This window comes from Rhinoderma darwinii, chromosome 6 (genome assembly GCF_050947455.1).
Source record: "Rhinoderma darwinii isolate aRhiDar2 chromosome 6, aRhiDar2.hap1, whole genome shotgun sequence".
Taxonomy (NCBI): Eukaryota; Metazoa; Chordata; class Amphibia; order Anura; family Rhinodermatidae; genus Rhinoderma; species Rhinoderma darwinii.
In genome coordinates this window covers 25750834-25763928 of record NC_134692.1, presented here as the reverse complement: position 1 = coordinate 25763928, position 13095 = coordinate 25750834, and the positions used below count along the sequence as shown (strand labels likewise).

The 13095-nt window shown below is 40.6% G+C and overlaps 1 protein-coding gene across 6 annotated transcripts in view; it reads left to right on the top strand.

Annotated features, from left to right (window-relative positions):
- RBMS1 (RNA binding motif single stranded interacting protein 1) overlaps positions 1–13095 on the top strand; it is a 250638-nt gene that overhangs the window by 193043 nt on the left and 44500 nt on the right. For all 6 annotated transcript variants that reach the window (XM_075829361.1, XM_075829357.1, XM_075829359.1 and 3 more), the window contains 2 exons: positions 1823–1881; positions 7847–7938. In XM_075829361.1, the coding sequence (XP_075685476.1) occupies positions 1823–1881; positions 7847–7938 (151 nt within the window). The remainder of the gene's footprint in view (positions 1–1822; positions 1882–7846; positions 7939–13095) is intronic.

The window sequence follows — 13095 nt, the reverse complement described above, 5'->3', positions numbered from 1 at the left end:
TAATGAGTATGGGCACCTTAAGAACTGTGTTTCTTTCAGGCTTTATGTGGGGGAGGGGACATCTGCTATGAGCACATTTCTGGTTCAGCAGTGGTTGTCGCTTTTTTACTGTCCTCCATTATCCCCCCTCCCCCAGACCCTGCAATCTTTACCTTCATGGCGTCCTTTACGGAAGAAAGAAATGCGATGCTTTCATAGTTTAATTGAAAGGGCAGATACCAGAACAATGTAAACAGTACGATTAGCTTCTCTTATTGTCATTATATTTAAAGCAAACAATCACTATTGGTTTCTCAGGATTATCCGGAGTGTGGACAAGTACAGCAGTGTACAAGCCATGTTCCTGTCAGTGATATAATCCAGAGTGAAGCAGCGGACGTGGGTTGGGCGTCATGCCGTGGAATGTAGGGCCGGGCCTTCTCACAAACTCCTATCTTGCTGAGGATGGGTAATAAGAGGAAATGAAACCTACAAAAGACATTGTTCACATAGTTAACCATTTAATGATGTGTCGGACACTTCTCTGTACCAGAACAAATTGCATTTTTGCTTTTGGGTCTGTTTTGGTTCCTGAGGAAGCTGTGATTGTTTTATATAAGCCAAAATTAATCGGTGAGGGAAAGCGAATAGTGCAGTTATATTCTAAATTACATTTCTTGGTTTCAGGTCGGGCTACACCGCCACATTGGAGTTGCGGTCAAATCCTAGTATTACCTTTACATAACCCTAGTATATCAATAGGGTAAACAAGGTCTCTGAGACCTTACAATCGTGTCACAAAGTCTGATTTACACATGTCCACATGCAAGTTGTGGGAAAAGTCCTGGGATTACAAAAGTGCAACCTCAATTTTTCGCAAATAAGGTTGCGGGTGACCTTGCGACATAAAAGTCAGAAATGGTCAGACATTTGGCAATGGTTGCAAGGTCCCTGAGACTACGTTTCCCATAAAGAAACACTAAGGTCGCGGCTATGATAATCTAGGGATTTCTACTTCAACTTGCTTGCGACCAAATGTCACCGTGTAGCTACTGCTTAAATGTTATTTTCTTTGGCTATTGTTTGATTCTGGCCCTTATTTATGCAAAAAATAGTGCTGGACCCCATATGTCAAAATTGTTATACATTTTTTGGGGGAGAGTGTATAATAAATTTAATATCTTTATTATACAACCTCATATAGTACAAAAAAACACATTTAAAAGAATTAAAGCTGCACAAACATGTCCATGACCCCAGTCCTAAACCCTGGTTGGGTTAGAGGAGAAAAAAAAAATATATAATGAACCATAGGATACGCCTCTTACCCCAACTAACCTAACGTGAGAAAAAGAATATAATAAAGGCAATGCATATAAATGGAAACAACCCGGGCAAATATCAAAGTATCAAATAGGTACAAAAGTAAAGCATCTGACAAATAGTCCAGTATACTCGTGGCTCCATGTGGGTATGAAAAGCCCACGCGTATTGCCGGCTTTATCCATAGCCTTTTGCTATATAGGGGTCTTCTGCTATGTAGCTATTTTTGGTTAGGCGTTCCTCATTCTTTTATTGGAAAAAGTTGATTTTTCTTGTCTGGTGGAGATTCGCTTAGATAAGCGGCGGCATAGATCCAAGGAAACCCCTCATCTCCATAGAATTAAAGTGCATCTTTATCTAAGCCCAACATGCATGTTAATGTAGGATTGGGAAATCTTGTCACACGGCAGAAATGCTCATGTTTTGTTCTGTGGTCACGTATCATCATCCTAACCTCATATTATATGTAATCACTGATGTTTCACAAGATTAATAATTTGACTTTATTTTGTTTCTTTAGATATGGCAAGATTGTTTCCACCAAAGCGATCCTGGATAAGACTACAAACAAGTGCAAAGGTATGTCTCCATAGTGATGATACTTTGTTGCACTGCTTTTTATAGAAGAAATAAAAACAAAAAGTCGCAAAAAAAACCCCAAAAAACTGTGTGTATATAAAGCAATAAAATGTAATGTTTTGTGGCACTGGCTGCAGACTTTTGCCTACAGGCTATACCAGGTGATATGGAATTATAGGGCTGTTCTACGTTGGTACATTTTTACTCACAAAGGGGCGACCAGCCAACCCACCTGCAAGAAGCAGGCTGGGGTGTAATAAACATTAACATGCTTTGCAGATGCTCTAGGCACAGCAGACCAATGAAACATGAATACAGATTTCCCTGAATGCAGACTAAGTATTTTTCCATAGATTAAATTAAAGCTTAAAAACATTTCCGCCTAAAACCAAAAATTATTTAGCCGTCCTCTTCTGGTAAGTTGTTAAAAATCTATTTGGCTGTTCCATTTGTCTTTGGGAAGCGGAGTGACCATTACGGCCACCATTACAGCTCCGACAGCGGTTGTCGTCCAGATTTTCTAGACACCTGAATAAAAAATTCTGTCTAGTTATGCTGTGATTACGTTTCGATATAACCACAGAACAAGGCAGATTACACTTCAGGATGGTAGGAACATAAGAGAATTACCCCTGTGGGCACTTATAAGGAGGCCGCATCGTCCAGTTTTTTGGCAGAATGAAATCCCTTATGTGCAATGAGATTTTATGTTTTGTCTAAATCTCCCAAGTGGACCAAGATCGTTACCAGATGTGGTCAGTTTAGTTGTGAGTGGCACCATTTATAGAATATGTCCTGCAGCCAGGCTATTAGGTTTAATTGACAGCATGTTTGGCTTATACAGTTGATGCATGTGCTATTTTTTTTTTTTTAATGTGTACGGCACTTTATGGCTGTATTCACACTGCGTGAGGGCTTGGATATCTCCCGTTTGTGCCATACGTAAAGCCACAACATATGCCATAAAGTCATGCATAGGCTGCCATGTTTTTCTGTGGAAAGCGCAGCATAGCGTATTTATAGAGCCCTATAGACCCTCATCCAACGGATGCCAAAACAGTGTCCTTTGGCAGTAAACGGGTTTATAGGGCCCTATGAAAACGTTCAGTGTATAAACTGGGGAACATAGCATGAACACCGCATAACCGATTCAAAATGTGTGTTTTATTTTTGCTTTTCCCTTTCTCAATAGATCTGCTCTACGTTTTGTATCAGTTGTTTGTACATATTGTTATAGTGCGGAATAGCAGAGCAAGCCGCTTCATTCCTCACCTTAGCACCGGACATATATGTGCCACAAGGGACCTATTTTTGGTACATATTGCCCCTACAAAAAACTGTAGTAGCATTTGACGTTTGCTTTGTCGCTATTTAACATATATAGCAGTATAATTCAATAAAAAATACTACTGTGCAAATTTCATTTTTTTTAATAGAAATAAGCCACACTGAGATCCTGACAATATACGGCACAGGCAGTTTCTTTCCCTCTCACGGAGACAGTTTTGCAGTATTAAAAATTTGACAGGATTACACATTGTGCAAATTGGCTGGACTAATGAGGAAGGGGTCAATTTAAGCACTATTTAATGACATGCTCAGGCTCTCCATTGCTATATATTGTGTTCTTTAAAAGGAACAGGGGTATCTCCTTTTTCTTAGCAATGTATTCATTGCAGACCTCTTTTTCCAGGCGATCATCACGTGAAACCTCTGCATTAACCCGCTGCTCACTTTAACCATGTTTTAAACAGATCTTGTCCCAGTGACATGGGTGGGCGGCAGAGACCTTACATACTAAGGCGTCATGTTCCTGGCTATTTATGTCAATAAGGGGAGGGGGTGACTGGGCACAGGAAAGAATTCAGTCAGATGATTTTGATTTCACCACTCACCCATGAGTAAGCAGCAGCAGACTTTCTGGCGGGCACCGCTGATCGCTTCTGTAGTCTTTAGGGGAAGGCAAATTCATCAAGTTTTTTTTAACGTGATCTTCATAGCCTAATTATAGTCAGTACCTAACCATTTAAGTTTGACAGCAGTTATCCTGAATGTCTTACTACCCGATGTCATATTTACGGAGGTCCTGAGAGCTGAGATATGAGGTGTTGTAAGGTGGGGTTCTCGGATTGTAGAGCTGCTGTAGTTGTCCCTGTATCTGCCTGTTACATGGAGGGATTAATTTTGCTGTTTTTATTTCTTTTCCTAACTAGTAAATTAGTGGTTCTGCAGAGTCCAATTAAATCTATATTTAATTTCTTAAATAATCCTGTGGAGCTATCAGTCAAGAAATAATCACATGTGACCAGGGTGATCACAGGAAAATACAGGGACTACTGAAGCAGCTCTACAATGTGAGCACCTATCAAACAGTTCCTCAGATCGCAGCTTTCTAAAGACCTGTGAGTCTGACATAGCAGGGGAATGGTGTTCTTGGGATATACAGTCAAATTTGTATAAAAATTATCCTTTAAAGGCGATTTCCTCCTATATTAAGTAATGTCAGATCAGTATGATCGACTGCTCGAACCCCCCGATCCTCAGAATAAAAGAGCTGCAACATTAAATAAGCGATGTGGCTTCTATTCAGTATTTCCTTGTACAATGATGCTCCCGGCCAAGGGAATTGCATCACTGCCATATTCACTGCCTTAGTGTTCTGGATCAGCAGGGGTGCCAGGGGTCGGACACTCACTGATCCTAGGGATATTCCATCATTCAATGCAGAAGAGGCCTTATTGCTGAAAGCCATCAGCTTTTCTTACGGTATCGGGTGAATCAATACTTTCCATACTGGGCAGCGTTGACAGGCTTTGGTACTTTGGCTCTATCCGACTTTGGTATCTCATAATATGCTTAAGCATATGACGTTTAGGCCATACATACACTATATGGACAATGTCTTGGGACACCTACACATTACACCTACAGGGATTTTGAGGACATCCCATTCTAAATCCATAGGCATTAAAGGGGTTTTCCCATCAGGGACATTTATGGCATATCCACAGGATATGCCATAAATGTCAGATAGATGTGGGTCCCACCTCATGCGAGCTACACTGTTTCCATAACTGCCATTTACTCCTATGGGAGTTCTGAAAACCACGTAGCTCAGCAAGCTACGATGTTTTTTTACTTACTTGGTCCGAAATCACAAGTGGCAGCGGGAATGCAGAAAGGTAGAACAGTAGGTGCGGGTCCCAGAGGTGGGACCCGCATGTATCTAACATTTATGACGGATCCTGCGGATATGCCATAAATGTCCTTGATGAGAAAACCACTTTAATATGGAGTTGGTCCCTCCATTGCAACTAGAATAGCTTCCACTCTTCTTGGAAGGATCTCTACAAGATTTTGAAGTGGTTCCGAGGGACATTTTTGCCCATTCATCCAGAAGAGCATTTGTGAGGTCAGACTCTGATATTGGATGAGAGGGCCTGGCTCACAAAAACAATCCCATAGCATTATCCCTTCTCCACCAAACTCTAAAGTTGGCACAATGCAGTCAGGCACGTAACATTCTCCTGGCGTTCGCCAAACCCAGACTCGTCCCTCAGACTTCCAGATAGAGAAGTGTCATTCATCCCTCCACAGAACACATTTCCACTGCTCCAGAGTCCAGTGGCGGCGGCTTTACACCACTCTGACGCTTGGCATTGTACTTAGTGATGTGAGGTTGGCATGCATCTGCTCGGCCATGGAAACCCATGCCATGAAGCTCCCAGTGCAAAGTTTTTGTGCAGATCTTCTTGCCACAGGAGGCTGTATCTCTGCAGTTAATGATTCAGCAGAGCATGGGTGACTTTTATGCATTATGTGCCTCCGCACTCGGTGACTCCGCTCTGTAATTTTACGTGGTCTGCACTTTGTGGCTGAGTTGCCGTGGTTCCTAAAAACTTCCACGTTCACAGTTGATCGTGGAATATATAGGAGGGAAGAAATTTCAGGAACTAAGTCGTTGCAACGGTGGCATCCTATTACAGGACCACGCTACCATTCAGTGAGCTCTTTAGAACGCCCTGATCTTTCACAAATGTTTGTAAAGGCGACTGCATGGCTAGTGCTGGATTTTATACACCTGTGGCAATGGGACTGAATGAAACACCTGAATATAATGATGAAGAGGTGTGTCCCAATACTTTTATCCATATAGTATACGTATTTAAACATTCTACATGGTGTAATAAATGTAAAGGGGCCTCTCCCGGTGGCAGGTTCCTTCTAACATTTCTTTTTACAGTTTGGCTCCTGTAGAACTTGTCCTTCCTTCTAGGAGCGGGGTCCTACATTTTACTACAATCTGTTCTTTTTGAGCTAATGAAGAGGCTCCACACGCCGGTAGAAAATGACCACAAATTTCAGCGACTTCAAGACCTGACACACATACACAAATATAGTTGGGATTTTTTTTTTATATGAAGAAACTTGTTAGGAATAGACAGCTGAGGCGGAAGATTTACTCTTCCCTCTGCAGTAAATTTTCCTTTTAATTAGAATCCTCCTCAGCACTGAGATGTATTGCAGCATGTCCATTTTCTGAGAGGAATGTTAAATATTAAGCTGCAGCTCTATCCAGCCGTATAGAGTTGGCTGCTGTCCTTGGAAATGACAAGTAATTGGCACTATGGCTTTAATTGACCATGTCAGCACCGATCCTGCAATTATTCCTGACAGTGCCTCCGCGGTGGCTTATCTTGGTCACATACATAGCCGCTCATTATGGTTGTTAGTGCTCCGATTTAGGACTCTTATGCTTATTCCCATTATTTAGTATTTTAACTATTCGTATGGTCATTACATTGAGGCAAAATTTAGATGACTACCATGGCCCTCATTCACCATCGCCCATGGCAGCCAAATCTATGGCTGAGCCTCTACGAAAAATAATCTAATATTTGTTGGCAATTTAACGATTATTCTAAAATATTAATTAGATACAGACCGATTTTTCTTGATTGACCAGTTTGACCATTTCTATTAATGGAATAGAAAATCATCAAACTATTACTAATTCTATTCAACATTGTAAATGATAACACCCACCTGCCGAGGAAAGGGGTCCCCAGCGATGCAGTAGATTTCCCTGAGTGTTTCCAACCTAACAACTTAACGTGAACCTGTCCGCTCCAGTGACGTATCTATTTTAGTATTTACATGTATTCCTCATGAAAAAACAATTCTGGAGTATCTTTTCTTAGAACTCTGCATTGTGATGTTCCTCTGTTATTCATCCTGGAAAGGTATGAATAAAATCGTCAGCTGGCCATTGTCATTCCCCTCGGCAATAGGGCTTGTCCCTACGCAGTCTGGCATTGTCCATTAGGGACACACCCTATTGACAAGAGGAACGGTAACACCCAATTGCCATTTTACCCATACATTTCCAGTATGAATAACAGTATTATCCAGAACTGTTATTTCATGGGGGATACAAGTATTTACTAAAACAGACATGTCAGGAGAGTGGACAGGTCCTCTTTATAGCCCTGCATTTCCCAACACAAGACCAATCATGACCTACCTCAATGGATCTGATTATTTTGGACATTTGCCTTTTGTGATGATCTCTACGATTGAGCATGATCCATTATACCGTAGTTGCAATTGATTTGTGTAAACTTAGTCTTTGAAAATCCTAATTTAGAATTACATTCACACTTTGTACCCTTCCACATGCTCCTGAGGTCTCTTTTTCACCGAGTAGTATAACGGCAAGGGTTACATGTCCGAGTCCCCCGCTCTTTAATTCGGGGTTTACTCGCTGTGGCAGATTTAGAAGTGACTGGTCTAGTATATTACTCCAAGGATACATTTATTTTCTAGATTCCATAGCTGACTAGTATTAATGTATTCCCCCTCAGCCTGCACAGTCCGCCAGTAGAATTGTGATGCATTGAGCATCTGTGTTCACAGTCGTCTTCCTTTTGATAGGTGTATAAATTGTCATGTTTATGATCCGCAGGTTATGGATTTGTAGACTTTGACAGCCCGGCAGCTGCTCAGAAAGCGGTCTCTGCTCTGAAGTCGACTGGAGTCCAAGCACAGATGGCAAAGGTACCTTTCAATAAGTGTCGAGATCTTTTCCTGCTGGAGAGGTGTCGGGGGGATAAAGTTGCTTCTGTTTTCTTTGTAAACATGTTTCGTTCCCTTGTGTTTTGTTCCCAGTTGGCCTTTTCTTTAAATTGTGTTAATGACGGCCTACACTTTTTCGGCACTGCCGTCCTTCTTACTTTCTTGACTTTTCCATCTTTTTTTTAAATTTGACTAGGAAATGTAAAAAAAAAAAAAAAAAAATTTAACATGGATGACTGGTAGGGAAATATGAAGTAAAGCAAATGTAGCTCTTTCTAAAAGCCTTACCGCAAACCAGTAGTCTACATTAGTCTTTATCGTTTATAAAGAGAGAATGGATAATACAACTCTACTGTGTATGTACTATAAGTGGCAGTGTGGGCATTTGATATATATGAGCTCCCAGACGCTAGACATACCCTATGTCATGTGTTTCACTGTTAACCTGGCGTAACAAAATGCACCCTTGTTACCCAGTGCACTTGCGTTTACTGAAATTTACAGAAATCTGCTCCATTTTCCCGATTGATAGTTTTGTGCCTATGCCTGCAAAAATAAGACGGAGTAATGGGCAGCAACCTCTTCTACACCCTAAACACAAGTTTGCAGAAAACGACTATACTCCGTATACGCCTGTCCTATCCATTATCAGGCATGCACACAAGGCTTGGTCCAAAGCAATTTGCTGGTTGTGTGGTCAACTGTCGTGATCTAGCACAGTAGGATAAATTTAAAGGCTATGTACACCTTTTATAAGCAATTTTGTTTTGTTAGGCAACTTTCTTAATCACTTTTATCAAAAATGGTTTTACTTTTTAAGATAGAGTTTCTATGTATTCTGTATATATAGAAGCTGTATTGTTCTCTTTCAGCCAATTCCGTCAGTTCAGCTAAACTGACTGTGAGTTCTGCCATTTTCTGACTCACAGGATCCTATTATTAACGATCACATCTGAGTTATGAATTAAGATGTGATCGATATAAGCTGGAGCCTGCTGGAAAGGTGTTACCTGTCATTGTAATCCTGTCTGTGATGATAACGAGGTGACTGCTGAGAAGTGATCACTACAGAACAGGAAGGGTTAGTTTATTATGAATGGTAGATCCTGTGTTATCTATATAGAGGTGTTACTTGTCAGTGTAATCCCGCCTGCGATGATAATGAGGCGACTGCTGAGAAGTGATCTCTACAGAACAGGAAGGGTTAGTGTATTGTGACGCTCGGTGGCCAAAGTGAAAACTGCAAGATTTTAGGATTTATATTATATATATATATATATATAGGTAATAACATAGAATATTAAGGAAAAAAAAATTCTCAAAGAATAAGTTTAACATGAAAACTTGATTTAGACAGCAGGTCATTTTCTTCCCTTAATGGGGTCGACAAAAGAAATGTCACAAATTACCACACTCCCACCCCTCTCCTTTCAATGTATGGGGCAGAATTAGTATTTTACAGGTTTGTTTATTTTTTAAGCTTTCTATTTCTTGCTAGTTTTTTTTTAATTTGAAGTCTGTCATACACTTCTGTTGGAGCGCAAAGTGTTAAACCTCTAATACAAGAGGCATCCTTGGAGATCAGCCAAGACTACAGAAAAGAGAACCATATGTAAGTCACTGGGAGAGGAGGCCTAGACAGATAGACTTAAATACATGAACTTCACAGATGTGAATTTTCAGCTCGGCATTCTGCAGTTTACGCCAACCATCTGGGTGTTATAAATCAAGGTTTGTTGTACTGGACACCAGCCGAACTTGCTACAGTGGAGTGTTGTGAGATATGGGTGCCCATCTGTAAGGCAGGCTCCAAGCCAGCCAAGATCTATAGTCTTTCCGTAGATATTACACTATAAGCAGTTGCCGATTTGTTCATCTTTCTTTAATGTCAGATTCTAAAGCACAGGAAAATATATGTTAAAAAAATATCTGTAATAAGTAAAGCTAACCATCGGCGACATAATAGAAGTTGTCCAGGATTAGAAGAAAGGATCTGCTTTTTTTTCTTCTAGAAACAGTGCCACGGATGTCCATAGGCTATGTCTGGTATTGCAGCTGAGCCTCATTCACTTGTTGATTTGCAAAAGTAACACTGGCCTAACACATAAGATGGCAATTGACTAACCGCTACCTCCTGACGTCCCCATAAACATGAATGCTTCACATAGGTATCTGTAGCTTTTTAATAACTATTATTAGGCATCTACAAACAGCGTCCCTGCTTTTCTGCGCCTTATTTGCAGCATTTATCACTTATGGTAAAAAAAAAAACCTGGTAAACATTTTCTCATTGGTGCTTAACTTGCCTTTTAGTTTTATTAGCATTTTCTTCTTGCTGAAATGGAGATTAGCTGTGACTGCATTTACTCTATGTGACATTGTGTTGGATTTATACTTCTATAAATAATCTAATTTGAACAAGCAGAGCTGCAGTGTAAAGCAGGGTAAGGGACAGAATAGTAGATCTACCCTCAGAAGGAACAAGAGGGGAATATCAGACTACGTCAGCCTGTCAATAGACAATGTAGCTAAACTAGAGTCACTAGTGTGCCCTAGTAAAGCAGAGAAAAGACACGGACTGCATGTTGGGCGATACAGAAGCAACCGAGTATTGGCCAAAGACTCTTCTGCAGAGTGAATCATCAAGCCATTGTGTGGTGTCGGCATGAAAATCAGGCCGGTCATCCAGACATATCCCAAATTTCTGACTAGCCTAATGGGACCATGTAGATGATGAATGTTCCATTATTGCAAATGCAGATTTTCAAAAATGTTGGAAAATCTTTATGCAGTGAGCAAAGTACGTCCATTTTTTTATCCATAGAATAAAGACGGATGGTGTTCTCTGGTCATGTGAGATCTTCGAGATATCATATGTAGTGAAGCGGGAGGTTTAAGGATCAGATGGACCCACCAACCATTGGTGCGGGTGAGACATCTGCCCATTTATGGCCTTGAGATCTCCAGCTTTAGTGGAATCCAATGTATTTTGGAGGCTGCTGGTACCTGCCATCATAAATAAGTCAACAGATGCACATTGTACAAAGCCGCTACTCATTATATACAGAGTATGTAGCTTCAAAGGAGCAGCTTCAAAGTAATTGTCTGCTAAACAGCAGAAAAGACAAAAAAAACCTAATCTGTACAGCACCTTTCAAGTACAAAAGTACGATCATTTCACAACTACAAATGAGTCTGTTACAGAACAATTTGTCAGAGATCACAGCGTGACTGAATCCCCCATGATGCCTCTGCAAGAAACTTCCAAGCATTATGCCTAATGTACCAAGCAATGTACACGAATGCCTATATCTCCAGCCTACTGTAATGCGTAGGCGAATCTGGAAACCCATTATTGATGTACTGAACTTTCCACTCCAAGCTGGGGCAAAACCATTGGGGGTGCGTACACACCCAGGTCCTGGCCCTGTCAGGGATCATTACCATGTATATTGTTTGCAAAAATATTATCCTTATTTTTATATCAGTATATTACACAAAGAAATCGAATCTATGGAACAATGGAGGCTGCATGAGGGACACGCCTATGGAGACACCGCCCCTGGAATGCAAGAGGAGTGTACAGATGGACTTACAGCTGAGGAGCCAATGGGGCTTAAGCACGTCCCACATCTCTATGGATCAGATTGTGTTCTTTGTTCAATAAAGTTTAGTTCTTACTTCCTACTTGACTGAGGGAGGATCTGTACCAACAGTTGTCTGCTTGGTATCATTCTTCAACGCATGCCCTCAGGTTCCAATTTACAGAGGTGGCTATTCGGTGTGAAATAACAGGCAAAAGGAAGTTTGCCCTGACAACCCCAGTGGGCGCCCAAGGTCCACTCTGAGGCATAAGAGAATCACTTATCCTACAAAACCTAAGAAATCTTTTAGAAATCACTGTGATCTCTTTCACAACAGATTTGTCATAAGTCTTGACTTTGTCAGTAACAAAAGACATGTCACTGGTGTGAACAGACACTAATAAAAAGTTTTGCACGCGTGAACAAATTTACAGTTGGGTTAAAGAGGACCTGTGTACTGTCCTGACCTGACGTGTTGCAGTAAATGCTTGTATTTCCCATGAAATAACAATGCCGGAGCATCTTTTCTTAGAACTCTACATTGTGCCATTCCTCTGTTATTCCTCCTTGAAATGTATGAATACATTGACATCTGAGTGTTACCAGTATGATATTTTTTCACATGTAGAATATCGCTGGAACATAAATTAGAAGCAGACACATCTAGAGATGAAGCATATTTTCTCTGTGAGAGCACGGACATTTCTCTAATCTCTTCTGTATCTTCCCGGAGATCGTCCCCACAGGGAGCGGAGCCGGTCACATGATAGTCAGTAGTGATCTGTTGCTGGTGACCCTACTCCAAGCAAGAGAAAACAGATGTTTAGCAGTTGTGCCAAGTCGCTCTTTTTTTTTTTTTTCTTCTTTTCTTTCCTTGTGTTTTAGGAACCGTTCCACACGCACAGGGAGGTTTCGTTAATTTCTTTCAGATGACTGAGGATATTTTTTATGCATTTTTAAACATTCATTTGTTCCTCCTCATTGTGTTAACCTGTGCCAAGGGGTTGCAGCTTCTTATTTTACAACTATGACGGGAATAACTGTTTTTAGCCTGGGATTTTTTAGTTCTCGTATTATATTCGGGATTGCACGAGGCTGATGACCGTTACCACGTCATCCTGACCTACATCTCCCACAATGCTTAGCTCGCAGATTGCTGGGCCGTACTGTATGTGAATAACGTCTAGTTTGAGAAGATCTCGCTGTGTTTTTCAGTCCCATACAGTTCTTGGTTGATGTAAAAGACTGACATACTGCCTTTTTGATGGTATCATTAACCCCTTGCTGCCGTAGCAATTTTTCAGTTTTCGTTTTTTTTTTGTTTTGTTAGTTTTTTCTATTTTTCCATCGACATAGTCGTATAGGCTTTGTTTTTTGTTGGACAAGTTGTCATTTTAACAGCTCCATTTAATGTACTGAAAAAAGGAAAAAAAAATATTTTGGATTGGAATAGAAAAAAAACAGCGATTCCTCAATTGTTTTTTGGGTTTCATTTTTATGGCGTTCACCATATGGTAAAAATGACTTGTTTTGTTTATTCTGCGGGTCAATATGA